We start from the raw sequence: 26030 nt of genomic DNA, 5'->3' as shown, positions 1-26030 counted from the left end.
CAGGGCCCCACACTGAGAAAAACCTTGTACTTGGTGTAAAGCCTGACTGTCAGCATTTTGAAATTACGGATAATTTTTGGACAAAGAGATTCATATTTTCAATTTACGCTAAGACCCACAAATGATGCAGCCAGTCCTCATAGTCAGTCAAGCCTTTCTGAAAGAGAGAAGACTTGAACAAGGCTTTAACTTGTGAGACAGAATTTGGGGACTTTGGCAGGTCATTGGGGAGACACTTCAGGAAAGGTGCAGAGAGTACATTTTCCACTAGAGTGAGAGACAAGATAGGTCGTGTCAAGCCTCAAATGCTGAGTAAGAAGTTGGACTGTCTTATAGACAATAGGCGAAGGTAGCCAAGGAAGATGTTTGAGATCATAAAATCAGTGTTTAAAAAGGATTAACCTAGCAATGGCATGTCATATGAGGGAAGGTGGGACAAAGAAAAGACATAAAGAGCCGGTTTGAAATCTACTATAAACCTAAGGGTCAGTGCTCATGGAAGGAGAAAATATTTCTCTCTGGACCTAGTCTGGGTACTGTGCTATCAGATAACACATTGCTCCTTTATGTCTCTTCCAGGCTTAGATGCAGATGTAAGGGAAGCTACTCCACATTCTCCACCTACATTTTTTTTCCATCAAGGTGGAAGCATTCTTTAAGGGCAGAATATATATCTGTATACCCAAAGCTTAGCATAGGACACAGAAATAAATATCTGTTGAATAAAGTAGCAATAATTGTATAAACAATAAAAGAACTATGAGCCAAATATTCTCAGTAATCATACAAGACAAGCTTTGCAACAGATAGGATGGAGTTGAGAGTAAATCAAGAAAGCATATGACTGATAAATTGTATATGATATATTTCATGTCTCATTTAGTTTAGAAGCACTAGGTAAATATAGAAATGACACTATGCACTTAGATCCTTTATTAGTCCATTGAAGTTACAATAACAGAACACCATAGTCTGGGTGGCTTATACACAACAGAAATTTATTTCTAATAGTTTTGGAGACTAAGAATTCCAAGATCAAGACAGTGGCAGATTTGGTGTTTGGTGAGGGCCAGATTCCGGATTGACAGAGGGCCATCTTTTTATTGTGTCCTTACACAGCAGAAGAAGTGAGATCAGTCTCTTTTATAAAGGCACTAATACCATTCATGAGGGCTTCACCCATGCTCATACTCTAATTACCTCCAAAACATCCAACCTTCAAATACTATCACATTGGGGATTAGGTTTTAGCATATGAATTTGAAGTGAAGTGAAGTGAAGTCGCTCAGTCGTATCTGACTCTTTGTGACCCCATGGACTGTAGCCTACCAGGATCCTCAGTTCTTGGGATTTTCCAGGCAAGAATTCTGGAGTGGGTTGCCATTTCCTTCTCCAGGGGATCTTCCCGACCCAGGGAGCAAACCCGGGTCTCCCGCTTTGTAAGCAGACGCTTTACCATCTGAGCTACCAGGGAAGCCTTGAGAAGGACACAAATGGAGTCCTTTTGCCTTGGTCATTTATGTTAATCTTAGATAAAGGAGTACCCTTTTCCCTCACCACTAGGGAAAAGAGAGTCAATGTACATATGACCAGATAAGAGACATCTTTCAAGAATCAAGATACAAATATGCTATCTAAGTCTGGCATCCACTGTCAAGTTAAACACCACACCCCTTAGTCCTGTTTGCCTCTTTGGGAAAGGAGTAACGCTAATGTGATATACATGACATTTTCTCATCCATTAAGTATTCTTAATATAATCAATATTGTCATCTATAAAATAAATTCATTATACTAAAATTTAATTGTGTAATTATGTCCTATATTTTCTTGCTTTGAGCTGATCATAATTCCCAATCTTCATTTTAACTAAGATAGTAGACTGATCCTATAAATTTGTGACATTTTGTTCATAATACCAAATGATGCAATTTGGATACCTACCATCCTGAGTTCATCAATGAGTCATCAACTCGTTTTTTTCCTCTTTAATTTATGTCATCAAGAAAAACTTTATGTATTTTTCTTAGTACTTAACATTTTTAGAATATATGCTGGAAGTAAATACTAAGATCCTAGAAATGGCATGGTAGAGCCATTTTCGCCTACTTTTAATCTTCAATGTACATTGTTTTTCTTGGGCCATGCCTCCCAGTATGTGGGATCTTAGTTCCCCAACGAGGGATCAAACCCATGCCCACCTGCATGGAGTCCTAACCACTGGACTGCTAGGGAAGTCCCTTCAATGCACTGTTGGATGCATTTAATATTTTATCATGATGGACATAAACATTTTCATCAAATAATATTTTGTCTAGTATTTTCTTCACTGGGAACAACTAAATTTCTATTTCAGATAACATGTCCAATTAATTAAGCATGTAAGTTAACACAGCAACTTCTTAAAAAATATATTAAACTCATACCACCATAAATATAAATCCCATTATATAAAGGTCTAAAACACTTGTAAAACGAATAATAACGTATATATATTGTCTCTTTATTGTGATGAGGTTTTTTAGCAGATTATCCTCTGGGAAAAAGAAATAGTGTTACCAGGAAAATATTTTAGATATCCATTTTATGTCAATAACATTAATCATATCTAATAATCCATATCTCCTAGCTGATACCCAGTTTTCTGTGTTAGAAGATCTTTTTTTAAAATTACATCTCAAAGAATTTACATGCCATTCTCCTTTGTTTTATAGAGAGGAATGTTTCCTGAGTCTGTTTGGTGGGGGCTGGGGATGCTAGAAGTGCCTTATGCGAGCCCGTAGAGAAATTTATATAAACTGTAAATGAGATCACAAAAACTGCCAATACCTAGCAGGTTTCTGGCTAAGCCATTCAGCATGAATTCACTTTTTGTGAGAACACTCAAGTTATCTTCTTGTTCAGAAAATTATTTCCCCAAACCTCTTCAGGGTGCTTGCTACATGCACAGCATTCTTCTAAATTCTGCAAAAATGCTTTTTGAGTACCTTATACTTTTGAAGCATTTCCTAGGAGTTCATGTGTGCACATTGTTTCATTCAATTCCCCTCAAATATGGAGACAGACAGTGAAGCTATTTTTATTCCAGTAAAGTGCCGTTCCCAAAGTCTCAGGGCTAGGAAGATGCCAAGCTAGAGTTAGAATTCAGGTCTTCTTATTCTGAGTACAGTGGTTTTATATAAGAAAGAAAGGTATGGGATAACATACATCTAAAATAAGCCAGGCACTTACCAGAAAACTTACTATACCTATGGAGAATGTTGATATCCAGTTCATTGAAGGCGTGGTTACCAGTTAAAGAAATATTCCTCTTGGCTAAGAATGCATTATAGTGTCCTTTAAAAGATAACATTTGTCAAACATTTACTGTGTGCCAAATACACTTCTAGGAGCTTCACTTGCAATATCACATTGAAGCTGTGAGAGAAGCTCTGAGCAATAGAGCATTTTTTCCAAGTTCAAAACTTAATACGTGGCAGAGCAGGGGTTCATGCAATTCTGTGTCATCCTAAAACCTGTATATACTCTTTCAGCACCTTTTTTTCTGCTGTCTTCCTCCATAGTCTCTTCCTATTTCCCTTCTAATTTCTGTAAGAGGAGAAAAAGAGGAAGAGGAGGAGGTATTGTCAGATACAGAGAAGGAAGGAAGCAAGCCATTCATCACTCACCCGATGACCATCAGCTGCCCTAGTGCCCAGCTCAGCTCTGGGAATGCCCAGAGGACCTCGGGGGTGACTTCCAAGAATGTCAAGTGGTAGTTCAGAGACAGGAACAGAGTACTAATGAAGCAAAGCTAAACAGTAGCAGAACTCATGAAGAAAGGCTTAAACAAGGAGGAGGCATCTGAGCTGTGTCTAACAGTATCTTTGCAGGCAAATAAAGGAGAACAATCTTCTGTAACAGACAGGCTGAATTATGAGAGGTATTCCTGTGTAGGAAGAAATGTGAGGTTAATGTCATAGAAGGACAGAATTCAGCATGGGAAGTAGAATCATGCTCTGAGGAGCCTTCTGTTAAAACAAGGAGATTAGACTTTTCCTCAAGGCAGCAAGAGTCAACAGACACTCAGAACAGCAAAGCTAGCCATGCTTCCATTTTTAGGAAGTCTTAATTATCAGTCTTATGATGGGTGAGCAGGACACGTAGTCCAAGTGAATGCCAATAAAGAACTGGACTTGAGTGGAAGGATGACATTTCCTGTATTATTTCCGAATCATAAATAAAAGTTACAGTGATCTAGCAACTGCTCTAGTGAACTTATGTGACCAAGAGATGTAAATGACTTAGAAGTGTCACCGCTCCCACAGAGGGTGAACAGAGCCTCTTTCTTAAAGATGCCCCGCTTGTTCATCCATTCAACAGATGGTTACTGGGGCATGCCCTGTGCTGGGTGCCCAGTGCTTGGAGAGTTGTACTACGGCACTGGTTGTGGGGACAGTTCTTTTGAAGCACCATGTAACGCGATCTGTTCATAAAGCAAAAGAAAGCAGCAAAGAAAAAGGCAGGGTATAAAGCAAGTGTCAAAGAAAACAAGATAAGACAGAGTAACTCCTAAGAGAGAAAAGTGAAAATGAGCTTTAAGCTTAAGAAAGCAAACATCTGCTCTAAGTAACCATTTCATTAAAAGTGCACTAAATTGTGGAAGTTCTCTCCCAGGAACTGCATACTGTGGGTTGAGATTAAGTATAATGGGCTCCCACGTGAATTCTTCTCATTACTTCTCATGAAAATCAGTAAATCTCCTGAAAGGGTAATTTAGGTTTAGTGTTCACCATTCATTTTACTTTTAATCTTCTCTGTTTAGAATTGTAAAAATATAAGGCAGAAATAATCCAAAAGAGGAGGAATAGGCCCCATGAGTTGAAATGAGACAATTTCAACTCCTCACATAGTCTTGGCATTAATACATAAGTAATAGGCTGTAGACTTTTTATTCTTTATAGATGGTGGTGGAGTTTCTAGAGTACTGCATGCTGTTAATTGCAGGAAGCAAGTAAAGGACAGGATAAGAAAGATAATCTATGCTTCACTCTCCTGAATTCTTTGGGCCTCTGTGTGATTTTCAGTAAAGTCTCTTCTTAATCTCATTAAACTTTTCTTTCACTATAATTTAACAAAAGGACAAAGGTTTCAAGACTTTTGTCCAGAACAAAAAGAAATCAATTATTTGGGAAGAAAAATATCTGGAAAATAAAATTTGATCACAGAAATGTGATTTCATAAAATAATTTTGTCAAAACTATGAGCCTGAACAATGACTTATGATCATTACTTTTTCTACTGTTAAACAACCACCAATCAGTTTGTGAAACTGAGAAGCAAGCAAGTAAAAACAAAACAAAGCAAAAACCTCCAAGTGTAGTCTTTCAGAAGCATTACTGCTGAGAAGAATAGTCCTCTATTCTTTTCTGGACCTATCCTTGGCTTTTCCATTAAGCATAGACTCTATTCAAGGTCCATGGGATGCAAATTTATTTTTGACTAATTTAACTGAGTACCCTATTAGGAGAGGAAATGCATGAGGAAAAGGATATTTCACACCTAAAATGGATCCATGCTATATAACGTGGTAAACATATTTGAAGTCTTTTATACAGTATTATAGGTCTTTTCCAGGTGGCGCTTGTGGTAAAGAACCTACCTGCCAATAAAGATAGATGTAAGAGACACGGGTTCAAGCCCTGGATTGGGAAGATCCCCTGGAGGGGGTTGCACAGCAATCCATCCAGTTTCTTGCCTGGAGAATCCCATGGTCACAGGAGCCTGGTCCCTAGAGTCGCAGAGAGTTGGATGGGACTGAAGCGACTTAGCATGCACAAACAGTATTATATTATGTAGATGTGAGACTAAGCTATGGCTTATGATGTTTACAGTTTGCTTTTGTTTCCCCAAGAGAAATCAAAGGTTTTACTAAGTGTAAATTTCCTTTTCAGATTTGAAAGAAATGAGCACTTAGTCTGGTACACATGAGAAAATGAAATTTGAGTAACAATTTTATCTAAGGAAATGAAGAGTGGAGAACATTCACTGGACAAATATCACATTCCTTAAAATAATTATTGTGACATTTTAATGCATTCTCACCAAGAAGCATTCCCTTGTAAATGAATGAACCAGACCACGTATTAACAATTATTTCATGAGAGAAAACTTCAATACACTTAGAAGCTCCTATCATAAGACTAATGGGAAGGGGAAAAAAAACAAACAGAAATGAAATATTAGGAAGAAATGTCCTAAAACAGAATATACAGTTAATTGATTGATTTAAAGAGTGAGTGATAGTTGCTCAGTCACGCCTGACTCTTTGCAACCCCATGGACTGTAGCCTGCCAGGCTCCTCTGTTCATGGAATTCTCCAGGCAAGATTACTGGGGTTTGAGAGGTAAAAAATCCCAATGATTTCTCAGCCTGTTATGAATGCTAAGGGAAAAAAAATCCAACAGATTTTCAGAAATTCCTCTCACTTTCATGAATTTTATATAGTCCATTAGTTTATTTCAAAATGAAGGTAAACAACTAAATTCTTAAATACTCATCAGGATGCTGCCTTCTAAGGACAAACAAATCATTTTTTAAGATAATTCACCCATTCCATCAACAAATTAAAGATATCTAATCAGCAGTGCTTCTTCATGTCTTGCATTAGTCATTCTTTCAAGTGCCCATGAAAGAGGAGTGTTGAGTTTTTTGAAGATATCATTTCAAGCTGCATGCATGTACTCTCATTCCAGGGAATTGTTTTTAATTGCAACATGGAAAGTGAAGAGCATATTGGAGTTTTGCTATGTCATTCTCTGAAAAGAATACCTCATGTATTGTAAATACCAGATCTTCATGAAAATAGGAAATATATCTTTCCTGTTAAAGTAAATGAAAGACAAGATTAAGTAATGAAAGCTTATACCAGACATCCTAAAAGTGTAGGATAATCACTGATCCCATGAAATAATCTCCTTGGTACTTATTGATCTCCTTGATACAACTGTTCTTCAACTATGTTCTAATCATTTTGCTGTCAACAAGTATTGGGTGTTTCGAGTCTTCTTCATGTTTTTTAATTGCTTTGATTAACAGAGATTTCAGGCTGACCCTACTCCTGATGATGGTGGTTGTGGAAGGAATAAATCAATCTCTGTTGAGTGAAAACATATGGCTTTGGGACCAGCACTCTTGCACCTAAGCACCACCTCATTTTGTTGCCTACAAAAGAAGCCATTCAATAAAGCCATGCAAGATAATCTTTTGACTACTGTTGTCTCATAATTACATGAGTTGTTATTCCTTTCAATACTGCCTTCTTGCCACAAAAATAAGCCTGTCTCTGAATAGCAAAGCAATAATTTTTGTTCACTATTTTTCCTAAACTTTTAAAGATATGAATTTGTTTGTAAATATTTCTTAAATATTGTAGCTGCTAAATCATTATATGCAATATTAAATGTTTGAATGTGATATTAGCAATTGTTAAAAACATAGCTTCCATGTGTTCCTTAAAGTGGGGCATGTTTGATTTCTGAAATGTCGTCAGATAAATTGTAAGGCCAGAAATGGGCCCTTTGATTGAATATGCAAAGTTCCCCTTAAACCACCTTGAACTAGGCAGATTTGCAACATTTTAAACTGGCACTTCATCCCTCTTTCAGCAAGCATCCTCTGCAGATTTAATGATCAGGAACATCCTTCTGATGCATGCTGGGAGATATGGCTGCAGGGTACAGACCTCAGCAGACAGTGTTTCAGATGAGGCAGAACTTCTTGTTAGGGGTGAGTATGCTAATAGTGCAGTCTGAAGACATGATCACCATGAACTATCATACAAAGGAACTGAAATGCATGGACTTTGAGCACAGGAATACTTTGCATTTTACTTTTGATTTTACAATATATGTCATTCTTGCTTAACCTTTTGCCTTTGAACCAATTATATGGTAACTTGCTCTTTAGAAACAGACAAAACCCACAGATACAACTTCAGGTTCCCAAACACCTTTAGTACTAGGTGGTTACTAGGTGTTTACCCAACTTAATGCCAAAATGAATTTCTCCACAGTTGAGTCACAAAGACACTTGAACACTAGAGAAACAAAAATTTTGTGTGTATGTATGTGTTTTTCCAAATGTAAAGCTATTGGAACCCCTAGGCATTTTTTCTCTCCACTAACTTCTAAATTCTGCTTCCTGAAACAGAAAAACTGCATGCCTAATATGGTGGCATTTGCACTTGTTAAGTGACAAGGATTGTTTAAAAGTCTGAAAATGTCAACATACAGTCTCTCTGTGCAGAAATGACAGTTAAGTGGCTTCCAACTACGAGCAAGGCTGCCAAATTCTACGACCCTATGAAGCTATATCTTATTTGAATTAAGTAAATGCCTACAGCACTAATTTCTTTCAGCGCATTATTCGCCAGTTTGGGAAATGCCGCTCTAAGCATGCATTTTCTCTTTTTCTTTCTTCCTTTCTTTCTTTTTCTCTCTGTCTTTCCCTTTCTTTCTCTGCCTCCTTCATTCCTTTATTTGTGCCCTCTTTCTCTTTTCTTTTTCCCCCCTTTTTCTTTCTTTTCTTTTTTTGTTTTTTTTATGGAGATACAATATATCTGCATAAAAATACAAAAATCATATTTGTATAGGTATACAGCTCAAAGAAAAAAAATCATAAAGTAATCACACCAAGAAATTGCTATTTAAGACAAGAGCTAGAATATTACCAGAATCCCACCTCTCCCTCTTTGGTCTCAAAAAAATCACATTTGACTGGTGTGACTACTGCATGCTAAGACCCCTTGCATGATCTCTACAAAGAAAAATTACACAATTTGCAACAAAAACTTATATCTTACATTAACTTGTTTTATTCACTTGGAGTGTTTTCCAATCATAATTTTCAATAATTCATTAATACTATAAAAATCTTGAGCAGGAAATACAAGGCCTATGTAAGCTTCATCATCTGTTTTAGTTGTATGTGTCACCCAAGGTTTATTGATTTGGGGTAGTGCATCTACTGCTGGTCCAAGTAAAACATTGTTTTGAAACAGATGTGTATCTGGGTGAGTGGCAGAATGCTCATTTTTTGCGTGTGTTTGTTTCTATTCCGAAGGTTATTTGAACTCATCTCCAAATTTATAACAAGAATGTGTATCTGTATTACTCAATTACAAAACATCAGCTTTTTAAAGTGCTCATCCTCTCATGATATTTCATTTAGCTAAAATTTTTCCTTTATGCCTTTCAAGTTACAAGGCTTATGGAATGGCAAGCCACACACTGCAATCAATTTTATAGAAAATTGCTTTATTCTCTCACTACAGTCGGTTTTAGATTATGTGTATTTGTTGTGTAGCACTTGCCTAGTAATTTAGAATGATGCTCTTAAAATTGGAGCTTTCTAAATGAATAACACAATTTAGAGCCTGATAACAAGAAGCCAGGTATTTTTACAGGGCTGCGAGGGGCATATTTAAGTGGCAAAGTAACATTCGGCTTTGTAAGTAAAATTAAACTCAACAGCGTTTAGAATATAATTCAGGCTCGACTTTTTTATGTTCTGTTCTTTTAGCCTTTGGCTTTATGCCTAGGAGATGATAAAATGCAGAAATTTGGAATTACACTCAATAGCAATTTCAAACAGGCTGCTATTGTCTGAATATTCATGCAACATTCAGCTCAAGCTTTCATTTGAAGTGAGTTGTTTCAAGTCACCAATTTTCTATTATATACTTGTATTATTTTTCTAAAACTAGTAAAAATAGCTTGCCTCTTCTATCTGGCTAGTCTCAGACAGATTTAAAAGTTGAAGTGAAGGTTCTGTTTTTTTTCTTTTTTCTTTCTGAAGCTTCCTGGTAATTGAAGGAACTCAGATGCTTGAATATTGCAGCTCTTAATGTTGTAACATGAAACTCAAAATAGTTTTACCCTGTCTTCTTCTTTCTCCCACTCCTCCCACCATTGGGTTTGTAAACTTGGGGCCTTCTAATAGTTCAGGCGACAGGACCAAAGCTGAGCTCTCTAGATGAAGGTGTTCTAATGATGGTTACAATTTTAGCAGCAGAATCCTTAAAGGACACTTACTCGAGTGTCATAAAATGAGAATGGTAAAGACAGTTTCACCATACTTCATATAGGATACCTTCATTGTATAGCTCAGAGAATGCGAAACATTCTTAGCTAGCAAGGAATATGTTTTTATAACTCTGTAATTCTATTTCCATGGAGACAGGGGACTAAGTCCATATTCTCCTAGATAACCTAGGAGATTGTCTCCTTTCCCATTAGAGAAAGTCTATGACATTCTTTGGCGCATCTCATCAAATCCTGCAATTCTCCACCTGACCCCACACGCGCACTAAATTTGGGCTCCGGTGTGTGGCCCTAAGACCTCATCAGTGCTTGTTTGGAATCTGAGCTTCCCCGGCTAGAGCTGGTCCCTGCGTCTCTTCTCACGCACTGCTTGAAAGCTGTCTTTCCCCCAAATGCTTGTTTCCACTGTTGCTTTATTTTGCTTGTGAATGTCAGTGCTATTATTCACCTCTATTCCACCATCATTATCATCCTCCAAAAATTGAATTTTCTCATAAATAATCATCTGAAGCATAAAATTGCTTGCTCTCATATACTTAATATTCAGTGAACCAGCCTTATAACAGCACCATGCATAATTTGGAGACTCATAATAGAAGTAATGAACTTAAAATAAGTTATTTTGCCAGAATATAAAAAGAAATTAAAGCCACACCTGGACATCTGTGCACAATTTAAGTCACTTACTCAAGTGTGATACAGCAACAAGGGAGAAAGTAAATCTAGACAATGCTACAGGGAACCTCTTTAAAGATGGATAAAACTGTATTATATTCTTTATGGTAAAGGAGATAGACCATTAAGGGATAACCTCACTGAGGGGAAGACACAATTTGTAAAGAACTGATACTCCCAAGCATTATGAGAGGTGACCAAACACAACATAAAACACAACAGAGAAAGAAGTGTTAGTTTTTTGTTATTTTATTTTACAAAACTGTCAGAAATATGTTTCCCGAAGAGAATATAAGGGTAAGAAACTATCATGGTTTAAAGAATAAAATGCATTTAGCTAAACTAACTGGGAACCTGAGGCTGAGCTCTGTCTATTCTGCCCACAGGCAGAGAAAACAATAAAAAATGCACTTCATCATACAAATTTTTATTTAGATTGCTCTGTTATTAATTAATGAAAAACAGTAGATCAAGAAAGTCTTGGCATACACAGTCAAAGAACAATCCACAATCTCTTGGTTCTTTCTGAACGCACTGCCTGTATACCCTCTTTTCCCCAAACTTGAATGACAACTTTTCTTCCCTGAATTACAATTTACAAGATAGATATGACACGTATTAAACTGAATTTGAGAAGAAAGAATCTACTTCAGGACACAATTTGTTGAGAAAAATCTGACTGCTTTTAACTATTCATTCCTCCTTCCATCTATCACTTCTGAGTCAACCTGGAGTTCAGAGTGTCTTTCAATCTTACTTGCTTCAAACATCTCATCAGTTCAATTCCGTTTATGCTTTCCAATATTTTTCCTTGAATATTTTACCTTGAGTCTCTGCTGATCAACCTTGTCACTTTTTATTTCAAAACAGAAGCTATTAAGAATTTGTTGTGCCAGTTAAATAAGTCACAGGCATCTGTTGATAATTTGCCATTTATTTATTCACTCACCCATTCATCTGGTACCTGCTCTGTAGCAAGCCCTGCTGCAGAATAGAAACAGATGTAGATGCCAAGATCTCAGCCCTCTGTGTGAGACCAAGTGGCTTGTCCGCTAGTGTGAGAACCACCTTTGGGAATGGGGTGAGAAACACCAAGGAAGAAAGCTCCCTAGATAACCTACATCTTTTAGGGGAAATAATGAAATGCTATGAAAATCCATAGGCATAGCTATAGGACTGACTTCATAAGTTGTGGGTCCTGGTGCAAAATGAAAATGCAAAAGTTTGACAAGAATCTTAAGACAGTGACAGCAGAACATTAATCCAAGCATAGGCACCTTCTAAGACAGGGACCTTGTGTGACTGCAGAAGTAATACACCACGAAGTCAGCCAGGCACAGCATCAAATTATGTATGAAGCTACAGGAACAAAAGGACTTTAGCAAAGGGGAGGATCAGCTATAACAAAGTCGTTTTAATGTGTTTGCTCATCTATAAAAATAGCATACTAAAGCCTCCTCAGAGGTTTCATCAGCTTTTCACACAAAAGATCATTTTCTATTATTCTACCTCAAGAGCCTTATGTTTTGAAAGATTTTGTTCGTTATGTTGAAGTAATCATTAATTCATATTTCTATTTAAATTTCCACTAAAATCTTTTCTCATGAGGTAGCCAGTGTTACCAAACTAGATAATTCAACTCTAGCCAACAGAAAAACAAAGAAAAAGGATTTACATTTTAGCTAGTTGTGAAGTGTTATCTGTTTTGTTTTGTTTTCAAATAGTTGAAAATAATCTAAAGATACCAGTTACCATCTGATGGAAACCAACTTGGAAACTTTGATTAAATACTCTCCAAATTCTCTCCAAGATATACTCTTCAGTGATCCTCACCAGCAAGAGAGAAAAAGTCTCAAGTTTTCTGCTTTTTGTCCTTGGAGGGATACAAGTACACACTATCATTTTTCCAAATACAAAAGGAAACTCAAGCTCAATGAAAATCTTGAACATATTTCTTATACATGTAGGTTTGAAAATTAACCAGTATTAATGTTCTCTGCCTTTATATCTCTCAAAGCACTACCCTTTTGAAATGTGTAGATTCCAAATTGATATAAATGTATTTTACCATCTGACCACTACTAAACTTTCAAGCTTTAAAATGCACAAATGTTTGGCACAACTATCCAGAGTTCGCACAGTTTTCCTTTTCCACCACTAATCTAATATGAAATGACAGGGTTGGAGTTTGCATAAGCCTTCATATGGTGGAGTAATGTCTTGGAATCAAAAGAGTCTCCAGGGAAAAAGAAAAGGAGCTATAAGTCACAAAAAACAAAGCTGGGTTTGATGATGTGCTGGTATTTTAGGCTCAAAAGAACAATAACAAATGCTTTCAGTGTAATTTTAATGTTAATATTAATATTAAACAAATTTGCCAATAATTTATATTTTAGAGCAGAATAGAAATTATTTGGTTAATATATTTGTTTTTCCAATATTTAAAAAAGCTTTAAAATTGAGATATAAAATAAAATGTCCTTGTCTAGAAGAAAATCTAATCTCATTCATTGCAAAGTCTTATTAGAATATCCTGTATAGCACTGTGGGAATTTTAGATCACTACTGTCACTAGTATTGGGTAAGACACATAAAATAATGTATACAAATCACTTGCTTAGACATTTTCTACATTAACTAGTTTGATTGACATCTATACAATTTCTCTTAGATGCTGAATAGCTGTTTAGTTTTTTTTCTCTTGTACTTTTCATGTGCTTGCTTGCTAATCTGGGAACTCTAACAACTGACTAAAAAGTAACATTTTTGACTGTGGATTTTCTGTGCAACATTTAGTTTGGTTCACTGAAATAATAGTTGACTGGAGTGACTTGATCAAATGACCAAATGCTTGCCACAGTTATACATAAAATGAACAAATGAATTGTCACTGTATATAGACAACCAACTGATGGAGACTAAATTTCTTATATTTAGGTACTCAACAAATATTGAGTGCCTGCCAGAAGCCAAGTTCTCTTTTAGGAACTGATATTTCCATCAACTGACTTAGACTTTCTGGGGAGCATTTTGCTATTATGAAACAAGCACATTGACTTCCCTCTTCCATTTTAAGAAAAATCTAATCAAATAAGTTTTATATCACACATATTTCTGAACCACAAATTGAAAGGTAATCACAATTCACTTTGTATTTTGCTCCACAAATCTTACATGTTTTTTTTATGTGTCCGTCCTATTATAAAAAAGACATCTACTATTACTTTTCACTTACGTAAACTGGTTGAAGCAAGTTCTTGGTATGTGGGGTTATGTTTTACATGCTGATTTTATTTATTGTTTAGTGAGTACCTACTATATACCGAGACAGTTTTAGTGTGCAAGAAGGATAAGTGGTGAGGCAGGATTGGGTATAAGTCTGATGTTATGGGAAAGAGCTTACCTTTATGCCACAGATTATAGATAGCCATTAAAGGGCCAAAACTGGAAAGGCATGGAATTAGCTATGCACTTCAAGAGGATCATTCTGACAAAGCAGGGCATGTTTTAGAGGAGCATGAGACCAAATGGGAGACCATGGCAATAATCCTGATAAGAAATAAGAAGGGTCTGATAAAAGACAATGGTAATTGAGATGGAAAGAAACACATATGTTAAAGAGCTAGGAAGGAGACAAGATCTACAGAACTTGGTGGCTCACATTATGCAAAATGAGAAGAGGAGGCCAGGATAAATCCCAGCGGTAATACTTAACTGAGTGGTCAATGGGAGGAGAGACGTACAGTCTGCTTAGACCAAGCCAGTTCCAGGTTAAACTCGGAGACCCAGCATAATTATTGATGAAGTCCTTTCTCTCAAAATTGTCCGGGTTTAGATGATAAATTAAGTGGCCATCCTAATTAAGAATGGTCATGCTTTTCAATTTATCTGGAAGATAAGGAGATAGGCGAATTGGGGATTGAAGGAAGAGCAGTTAAGATAAGGCTCTCCAGAGAGAAATATCCAGTAAGTAAATAGATTTGTGGCTACAGAGATCGGGAGAGAATAGGGTTGAACTGAGATGTAAATTTCAGCATGATGAGATGAAAATGAAATTGCAAAGACAGCATGTGAAGAATGAGAAGGGGAAGAAGCTCAACACAGAAGCTTCAGAAACACTGACGTTGAGGAAGAGAAGGAAGCTACATGAAGATGGGGAAGTAGCTGCCAGACAGAGCAACTAAGTGGAAGATCAAAGACACCAAAGACACCAAAGACAGGAAAAGGCAATTTCAGGTAGGAGGAAACAGCCTTCAGTGTCAAATGCAAGTAAATCAAGAACAAATAGATACCGCTGGTTTGAGCAGTTTGAGATAATTGATGACCTTGACAAGGGCAAATTCAGTGTAATAATGAAATCAGAGTAAGTGGAGAGAGGTAAGTGACAATATATGAAAAGCCGTGCAGGATCTTAAGGAAAGCGTAGGGTTTGAAGTCAGAATGTTCCGCGTCCCCAAAAGCTCTAACTAGGTGTGTGACTTTGAGCAGGTTGCTCAACTTTAGCCCTTGCTCACTCTTCTCTCATTCATTCAGTAGCTATTCATCAACCATTTATAGGGCACATAATACATGGCAGAGGACTTCCCAGGTGGCACAAGTGGTGAAGAACCTGCCTGCCAGTGCAGGAGACACAGAAGACCAGGGTTCGATCCCTGAGTTGGGAAGATCCCCTGGGGGGGGGGGGTGCATGACAACCCACTTCAGTATCCTTGCCTGGAGAATCCCATGGACAGAGGAGCAACAGTCCATAGGGTCACAAAGATCTGGACATGACTGAAGTGACTTCGCATGCATGCACAATATGAAACAGGCATTGTGTTACAGCTAATCACAAGCAACTTATGTCCCCAGCATGAAGGGACACTTTTTATAATATAATACAAAGAGTATGATTACAGATATATGAGCAGCACATTTTGCTTTCTGATCATAAGCTCTATTGATGAAACAGCTAATATTTGTTAAGTTCTTCCTATATGCCAAGAACTGTGTTAAAGTCTCTCTATGAGTTATTTCATCTTATATATCTAGAGTGTCCTATAAGAACAATATGAGAGGGTTACTATTTTTAATTCCAGTTTGCAGATAAGGAAACTAACCTCTTTGGGACTTGTCTCAGGACATCTTGTGGGGCTTGTTTTCTAAACATTTTATGTTTTAATAGAAAGAAATCACTTCTGGACAAAATATCCTCAGGAATAGTAAGAATCAGTCAATAATAGACCACTTTCTACATGATCTCTCCTTGTTCTCTCATTTTAAACTTTCTTCCAATTGCCCCAATTATTAAGCAAGAAAAAAATGGCCAGTTGCTTTAAAAGAGTGCCTAAACTTCCGCCCAGTTGCAGTCCCTATTCTTTCAAAACTTTGATGTTCATTGTTTCTCATCTACTTATAAGTGAATTATGTTAAGAGCCTTGAAGACAAAACAGCAGAAAACAAACAAACAAACAAAAAATGGTCTTTGATTTTCAAAAGGATGTCCTTAAGGTCACCAATGTTGCTTAGCTAAAATATCAGAAGTACATTTTATATGTCTATTCATTTGTTTGAATTGCTTGGAAATGTCATCCTACCTACTTTTCGTATACTTTATGTAGACACAGCCTAACCAACCAACAGTTGGTTTAGGAAACCTAGCCTTTTGAACCTAAACTTTCTGAAACCTAACCTTTTTATTTCCCTGAATGCACTGTTTCCTGTGACTTTTACATAAATTGTTTTAGCATGTCTTTTGAATATTGGGTAGTAATTTGTTTTCGGGGAAAGCCCAGAATAGTTTTGCAGGGCATATGTATACATTATTACATGGCCCTTTTTTGGTATCCACATGTGGAATCCAAGTTCCAAGCAAAAATTCTGCTGGATGTCAACACAATGACTGGGCATATCCCCAAGGAAGATAATACAAAATTGGTAAGTTCACTTTAGATTCTATCCCCAAATCTTGTTTTACTTCAATTTATATTCCAGAGTACTCAATTCTTAATTATTTTCTTGATTTTGTGTAACACAATACAACATATAGCCTGGACTCTGAATGATTCTTCATTAACCCACACAAAATCCATGCAGCCTGAACAGAGGGCTAACACTGATTGGAAGAAACTTTTACTGCAAATTGGATTTTGTCCTCCCAAACACCTGGTAAAGGTAATGTCTCCATTTCACTACTCCTTAATTTGGAATCACAAAGGCAATTAGCTTTCTAATGAGTTAGAGCAAGTGAGGTGAAAGAGTAGGGACGAAACTGAACAGCAGATGATGAGGAAAAAAAAAGAATAAGCCACTCATTCTTGATTAAAAAAATCTTTCAAAATTGATGTCTTTTTTATTTTTTCTAAACTAAATTATGTAAAACATGTTGCTTAGTACTTATGGAGAAAATCTCTTTAATACATTATTTGTAAAGATTGGCAGTCATGAGTACATGGGTTCCTATGTTATAGATGGAGTATAACAGTAGATTTTGCTTTTGGAAATTTGCGAATCATTGGTGAGGTACCTAAAAAACTGAGAAGGAAAGGAAAAAATAGTTCCTACTTTTGCCAAAAAAAAAAAAGCAGTTTATTAAAACAGAGAATTATCTCTACAAAAGTCAAAGTGGTCAACTATTGAAAAACTGAGACATAAAAATGACAGCTGCGAGGTTAATTATTGCTGTGAGAAAATAAAACTGCATAAATTCAAAATGTGCAAAAAGTAGTGGGAAAAGATCTGCTGTACTTGTGCTGTTTGGAAAAAAGATCTTTGGGCAACTGTGCCCTTAATGCTGCACTAATTTATAGCTGGTGCACTGTAAATGTTTGCTGAATCTCAATAGCCCAACTTAAAGATGACTGGTGTTTTTTAAAATGGGTGTGATAGAAGCCAGGTTACACAGCCCATATATTGTAGCATCCTAAAAATAACCTCAGGCCAGGATTTGGATCTAACTCTTTATCTCCTGGATAACTGGAGGCAAGTCATTTTACCTCTTCTGGATTCTTCATTTGTAAAATGGGGACACAATATCCAAGTTGCAGATTTAATAAGAAAATGAATTGAGATTTCAAGTGGTGGAATGCTTTTCAGAAAATGCAAGACACTGTTGTTGATATTCTTCACCAGATGAAGAATATGTTTCCCTAATCATTAAGATTAGGAAGTTGGAGGTGAATCATTGTTCTTCATGGTACCTATAAACAAGAAGATGGTCTACATTTATCCAACAAACAATCCTATCTGATTATCCACTGATGAAATATCCGATAACTTTATGATTGTTCTGTCCATCTTGTTCATTTACACTTTGATAAGCATTCTAAAGGTGAATGGGAGCAATTTGGTTGCTTCTTCTTCCTCAGGGCCAAATGAGCATGTTTTTAAGCCTGGTATAACTGTGTTCTCTGCGGGTTTACCATCATGAGCATGAACTGTGAAACACCATTGGGACCATCTCAGTATATTCAGTTAACTGAGTTGATGAAGCTTTCCCTCACTTTCCAGAAGTGGATTGCTTATATTAGTGTATTTATTTACATTGTGGATTCCATTGTGGGAGGTCTCATCTTTGAGCAAACTACGATAGCTACCTTAGTGCACAAGAGAATTTCCTATGTGTGAAACAAATAAGAGCTTGAGGTACAGTTACACAAAGTCACCAAGAGGCTAAGGCTGAATTAAAAAAAGTTAAATGCACAAATTATATTTCATTCTAGAAAAGATATGTAGATGAATCTATAATAGAGCCCTAAGATTACTGCTTTTCTACCAGTGACAATCATCACTATCTGCCTATCTAAAAGTAACCAGCTTGATAGCATATGAAATGAACCCCCCCAAATATTATAAATTGATTTATATCATAGTCTTTAATATTTTAAGAACATAAATATTCATTATATGAATATTTACCTGAAATTTTGCATACTTTTAGTTGGCAATGAAGCAATGCAAAAATTAAAGTAAAAAGCCTTTATAAACAGCACCAAGGACACTAAAAGATTTGGAAGTAGTTAGATTTTTTTAATTGAAAACAAATAGTATGAATGGTTTTCAAGTTCCTCTGGAATTATGTCTTAGCTTTTAAAACATTCTGGGTCAAAAGTACAGAATTTCAAACAAAGGATTTTTTTTTCCTAAATCACATAAGTTAACAAAAATTAATCATCTATACTAAATTGTCAGCTTTCTCATTTGTCAGTGTTCTAATTTGGTTAATTTTAGTGCACATTAATCACAGAAAAATATGGCATTAAACAAGTTCAGGCAGTTATTGGTTCATGTAATTATTTCTTTTGTGCCAACTCAAGAAATAGGACTGTTATTAGTAAACTTCATTTGAGATACCTAATCTCTGTTTCAAAGAGATTTTATTACCTGATATGTGTGTATCAGTAAATCAAAGCTCACATATTTGTCTCACAACCTCAGTTCACAGAATGTTAAGTCAAGCTAATAAGAAGCATTGATCATACCCACTGAATGAGATAGTCTGCATTGCAGACACTCTCCCCATAATCCATTCATTATATGGAACATCTGTTACAAATTATCCAGCCTCCAGGACTGCTCTACTTACGTGCTTCTGCAAAAGCCCACTGTCTCTGTCTCTCCTAATGAATTCCATGGTGGCATAGGGATTGCACCAAGTTCACTGTCACCATATGACAGTAGTCTTTTTTTCAATCTGTGCTGAGCTCTAACGGTACATTCTGCAGTGATAAATATCTTCTTACAGTTGTAGAACAACAACAACAAAAACTCAGAGGATAAGCAAGTAACCGTCAAGAAACCACTGAGACAGTTCTTTATCTCAGCCATTGCCCAATAAGTTAAGCACTTAAGAAGTAATACTTTTTCTTTTCTAAGTCCTAAGGGTCCAATTGATTTGCTCAGTTAGTTAAAATATAAAACTAATGACCCCCAGATACATGTTTGTCAACTTTTGTTCACTTTCATGACTGTGAAACATGTCCCTAGTCTCAAATAAATATCTTGTAGAACAAGTTGTTGGTATCAAGGCACATCATGAAAGAAAATCTAAATATAGTCAACTCTCCGTATCTGTGGATTCTGCATCTGCAGACTCAGACAACAGTGTATCAAAAATATTTGGGGAAAAATATTTTAGAAAGTTCCAAAAAACAAAAATTAAATTTGTTGTATAGGTAATTATTTATATAGCATTTACATTGTTTTTACAAGTATTTGGATAGCATTTAGACTTATTACAATTAATCCAGAGATGATTTAAAGTATACAGGAAGATTGTGTAAATTATATACAAATACTATCCCTTTCTATACAAGGGACTTAAGCATCCCCAAATTTTTGCATCTGAGGAGGGATCTAGGAATCAATCCCTGGTGGATGCTGGGGAACAACTGTAAATGAGAATAGTTGCAAATTTATGCTTCAGAGAAAAATAAATTAAAGAAAGTCTAGTTTAGGCCACAGTATTGCCAAGGGTGCAGCTGTCTTAAAATTAATGACTTTATAAACATGTGGTCCTAAAGTGTCTTTGGAAATAATTCCAAATTTACCTTATTGTATATTTAGGAAAATATGTCACAGGATAGCTATAAATTATTCATAAATGAATAGTGAGATTGAAAATTGTTTAAGCCCATATAGGCATATGTTATTTTTTTATCTTAATTTGCATTACAGAGTTGTAATGAGTCATACACAATAAATCCAATATTGGATTTATAGAAAGCTCTGCAGAAGCATGATACCTAGCATATTTTAGCACCCCATATGTTATTTTCCCACAGGATTTCTTCAACTCATCTGTTCTTAGAATTTATGTAACACTAGCTTACTAAATTAATTTCAGGATAGTGTCTGGGTTGCTTGAGGTTTTAAATAAATAAGTTGATTATTTTTACTTATTCTTGCTAGTTTGCACAATAGATACTCAAATATCTATTTTCCATTTCAGAAAGATCACCTTCGATGGATGGAGAGTAACACTTATATATTGGAATATATAAAGAGTGCACAACTCCAACTTATATAAAACTACATTGTTTATGCCTGCCTAACTACTTGAAATTGTTGCTTAATTTACCTTTCACCTGAAGTTTGTAATAATTGACGGAGAAATGTTTGTATTTTTCTAAAAAGGAACACAAGGATTCTTTAAATAAACATTTTAAATGTAGTGATGTGTAAAGTCTCACATTAGTAATTAAATGCTTCAGCCCAAAACAGCACAAGCTATTTTAGCTCACAACTCACAAGGAGTCAAAATCCCAATGACAAATGCATGCCATTCACAAATTATATTAATTAGGATAAATGTCATAAAAATTCCAATTTTATAAGACTGACATGGGGAAGAGGTGGTAAAATTTTTGTTTTTCCTTTCAATGGAAGTAGAAAAATCACCACAGAGTCCGTGAGATTGCAAGAAATATATGTCCAAAGCATCCTTGGAGCATCCAATGGCCAGTGTCTCTGAAACTGCTACTATTACTACTGACAACGTCTACTAAGCAACAGCAGTACAATAAATCAGCACTGGAAAACAGACTCACTGAATGATCACAATTTGTATTTGTTATAAAAATTTTATTGCAAAGAAAAATGCTCAAAAATTTTTGTCATTTATATAGGTTTTTCCCCAAATCTTTCTATATGTTCTAAAAGTCTTACATTGCACCTTTTTATCTAAAATTTTCAATGGCTTCTTCCCTTTGACTCTTCTTGTATGAAAAGAAAATTCATTTCCAATGAATTTTCAATACACTCAGAGTAAAATCCAAATTTATTACCATTGTCTTCAAATCCCTTTATTACCTGGCACTTACTGATATTTCCAACAATATTATCTTCCTCTAACCTCTTCTATCACTTTGACTAAACCACAGCAGAATTCTTTTTCTGTTCCACAGATATGCCAAGCACATAACACTTAGGAATATTTTTATTATTAATATCTGCCTGGAACACTCTTGCCCATTTATGTGCTGGATAGTTCTTTCCTATCATTGATGCTTTTGAACTGTGGGGTTGGAGAAGACTCTTGAGAGTCCCTTGGACAGCAAGGAGATCAAACCTGTCAATCCCAAAGGAAATCAACCCTGAATATTCATTGAAATGACTGATGCTGAATTTGAAGCTCCAATACTTTGGCCATCTGATGAGAAGAACTGACTCATTGGAAAAGACTCTGATGCTGGGAAAGACTGAAGGCAAAAGGAGAGGGGGTGGCAGAGGATGACAGTTAGATAGCATAATCAACTCAATGGAGATGAATTTGAGCAAACTCCAGGAGATAGTTAAGGACAGGGAAGCCTGGCATGCTGAAGCCCATGTAGTCCCAAAGGGTCGGATGGGACTCAGCCATTGAACAACGATATCATTTGATTATCAGCTCCACGTCTAATGTCTCCTGCCTTGTCTCCAACCAATTTTTATACCACTTTATTTTCTTCATCGCATTTATTACTATCTGAAATCATCTCATTCATTTGTTCATTGACTATCTTCTCCTCCCTACAAAATAAAACATATAAGGGCAAGTACATTCTATATCTTATTTACTGCCTAATGCCCAAAGTCTAGTTTGTATATTTCCCAATATTGTTAAACAAATTATTAGATGAATGAATGAATGAATATGTAATCCTTTTCCCTAAAAAGAATAATCACATTTTTTTAAACTCACATAAATAAGGAAGAATGTTCAGTATATGGAACAGTAACTAAGTAAACAATAATCATAGGCATTTAATATTAAATATACTGTCATGTCATATAATATGTCAATAAGCAGAATAGCAAACCCAGTAAAATTGGAGGAAAAACTGGGAGTGGTATGGTGGGAAAAGATTTTCAGAAGTTTAGTGTGGCTGCAATCACAAAACTATTATTTGAAGTTTGGTGTTCTGATCTCTTTAAGTCCCTCAGCAATTTTTTTCATGATTTTCCTTTCACTCCACCCTTTTCCTTGCAGCATACATTCATACATACATTCATTCTTACAGGAAATATTAATCTAAATACTAAAAACTAATTTCAAATAGCCAAGAATAATTCATATGGTAGATTCTGGCAACCTGGAGTGCATATATACTTGAAGATTCTGTGGGTTTTGTTCCAGACCACCACAATAAGGTGAATATCACAATAAAAAGTCACACAAATGTTTTGGCTTTCAAGTAAATATAAAATTTATGCTTACACAGAAAAAGCTTTTAATGAAAATAACCATTCATTTATGATTAAAAAAAAACTCTTCAGAAAGTGGGTATGGAGAAAATCTACTTCAAAATAACAAAGGCCATATAAACTCACAGCTAAACTCATAGATAATGTCATAGTTAGCAGAAAACTGAAATCTTTCCTCTAAGATTAGGAACCAGGCAAGACTATCCACTTTTACTGCTTTTGTTCAACTTAGTTTTGGAAGTTCTTGCCACAGAACTCAGAGAAGTCAGAGCAGAAAAATAAATACAAGGAATTGAAATTGGAAAAGATGTAAACTTGTCAGTTCACAGAAGACGTGATACTATACATAGAAAATCCTAAAGACACTACCAGAAAACTACTAGAACTCTTCAACTAATTCAGTAATGTTGCAGGATACAAAATTAATACAGAGAAATCTGTTGCATGTCTATACACTAACATCTAAAGATCAGAAATAGAAATTAAGGGAGCAATTTCATTTACCATCACATCAAAAATAAGAAGATACCTAGTGATAAACTTACCTAAGGAGACCAAAGGAATGCATTCAGAAAACTTTAAGATGTTGAAGAAAGAAATTGAAAATGACAACCAGAAAGAATCCCAAGAATAATGTTCTTGGATTGAAAGAATCAATATTGTCAAAATAAATATACTACCCAAGGAAATCTATTGATTCAATGCACTCCTTACCAAATTACCATTGGCATTTTTCACAGAACCAGAACAAAAAGTCTTAAAATTTATATGGAAACACAAAAGACCATGAGAAGCCAAGACAAACTTGAGAAAGGAAAACAGAGCTGGAGGAATAAAACTCCTTGACTTCAGACTATATGGCAAAGCTACAGTTATCAGAACAATTTTGTACTAGTGCAAAAAAGACATAGATCAATGGAATAGAATAGAAAGCCCAGAAATGAACCCACTCACCCACGGTCAATTAATCCACCACAAAAGAGGCAAGCCTATACAATGGAGAAAATAAGTTATTCTGGAAAAACTGGACAACTGCATGTAAAAGAATGATTAGGACATTCTCTAAAACCATATACAAAAATAAACTCAAACTTAAAGATCTAAATGTAATATGCTACAGATACTAGAAAACTAGAGGAAAACACAGTCAGAACATTCTTTGACATAAACTGCAGCAATATCTTTTTGGATACATCTCCTAGAGTAATGGAAATGAAAACAAAAATGAACAAATAGGAACTAAAAACTTAAAAGTTTTTGCATGGCAAAGGAAATCATAAGCAAAATGAAAAGACAACCTACATAATGGAGAAAATATTTGCAAATGATCTGGCTGACAAGAGATTTGTTGTTATTGTGGTGGTGGTTTAGTTGCTAAGTCATGTCCAAATTTGTCGCAATCCCACGGACTATAGCCTCAGTCTCCTCTAAACATGGGATTTCCCAAGCAAGAATACTGGAGCGGGTTGACATTTCCTTCCTCAGGGGATCTTTCCCATCCCAGGGATCGAATCTGCATCTCCTGCATTAACAGATGCATTCTTTTCCAGCTGAGCCATCTCAGAAGCCTGACAAGGGATTAAACTCCAAAATATACAAACAGCTTATACAGCTCAATATCAAAAAAAACAAACACCTAGCAGAAAAAATGGGCGGAAGGCACAAAAAGATTTTTCTTCAAAAAAGACATATAGATAGCCAAAAGACACAAGCAAAGATGCTCAACATCACTATTTATTACAGAAATGCAAATCAAGAACACAATGAGGTATCACCTTACACTAGTCAGGGTGACCAACATCAAAAAGTCTATAAATAGTACATGATGGAAAGAGTGTGGTGGAAAAAGAAACCCTCCTGTACAGTTGATGGGAATGTAAGTTGGTACAGGCACTTTGGAGAACAGAATGAAGTTCCTTATAAAATTAAAAATAGATCTAAAAAAAAAAAAACACTAAAAATAGATCTATTTATGATCCAACAATCCCACTCCTGGTCATATATCCAGAGAAAACTATAAATAAAAAAGATACATGCAACCCAATATTCATGGTAGCACTATTTACAATAGCCAAGACATGGAAGCAACCTGTGTCCCTCAACAGATGAAAGAATAAAGAAGATGTGGCACATACATACAACGAAATATTACTCGGTTGTAAAAAAGAATGAAATACTGCCATTTGCAGCAGCATGGATGCACCTAGAAGTTATTATACCTACTGTATAGCCCAATATATGGGATCACTTTTCTGTAAATATGAAATTAACACAGCTTGTAGATCAACTGTATTTCAAGTTAAAGAAAAGTTGTGCTTACAAAATGCTTGGTCCTTTAAGTGTGCATTAAGCCTCAAAAACAATGTAAATACCTATTAAAAATATCACTAAAAAATGTGAACCATCATGTGAACTTTCTGCATTGTAGTAGTAACACCAAAAATTACAGGTTACCATAACAAATATAATAATAGGGAGAGAGTTTGAAATAGCCCAAGAACTACAAAAAATGTGACACATAAACATGAAGTGAGCAGATGCTGTTAGAAAAAAGATGCTGATAAACTTGCTAGATTCCGAATTGCCAGAAACCTTCATTTTTTTTTTTTTTAAAAAGCAATATTTGTAAAGTGCAATGAAATGAAGTTTAACTGTATATGGGTAAGAAATTAAATAGAAGTGTTAAAGAAAAGGTTTATGTGTCCATTGAGGTTTTATACCAAGAGCAGATTTTTTGAATTATCAATTGATATATTAGCCCCCTTAGCGTGACTGAAAGTCTCTTGGTCATGTCCAACTCTTTGCAAACCATGGACTGTAGCCCGTCAGGCTCCTCTATCCATGGACTTCTCCAAGCAAGAATGCTGGAGTGCATTGCCATACCCTTCTCCACGGGATCTTTGTGACTCAGAGATTGAACCCAGGTCTCCTGCACTGCAGGCAGATTCTTTACCATCTGAGCCAACAGGGAAGCCCCCTCTGAGGGCCAGGGCCTTATTATCTCTCCCTATTTACAACTGCAAGGCCACTGACTTGCATCCTAGGAGTTCTGCTATGTATATTTTGATCTGTAGCTTGAGACATGAAACCTCTGACAACAGTTTTAACATG

At 35.8% G+C, this 26030-nt stretch overlaps 1 protein-coding gene across 1 annotated transcript in view; it reads left to right on the top strand.

Annotated features, from left to right (window-relative positions):
• Positions 1–26030, top strand: part of CNTN5 (contactin 5) — a 1550500-nt gene that overhangs the window by 1408031 nt on the left and 116439 nt on the right. The window contains exon 16 of the mRNA XM_061143613.1: positions 7647–7767. Coding sequence (XP_060999596.1) covers positions 7647–7767 — 121 coding nt within the window. The remainder of the gene's footprint in view (positions 1–7646; positions 7768–26030) is intronic.

The sequence above is a fragment of the Dama dama genome, chromosome 1, assembly GCF_033118175.1.
Source record: "Dama dama isolate Ldn47 chromosome 1, ASM3311817v1, whole genome shotgun sequence".
Lineage (NCBI taxonomy): Eukaryota > Metazoa > Chordata > Mammalia > Artiodactyla > Cervidae > Dama > Dama dama.
Note: the sequence above shows the minus strand (reverse complement) of the source record. Positions and strands in the feature narration are given on the sequence as shown.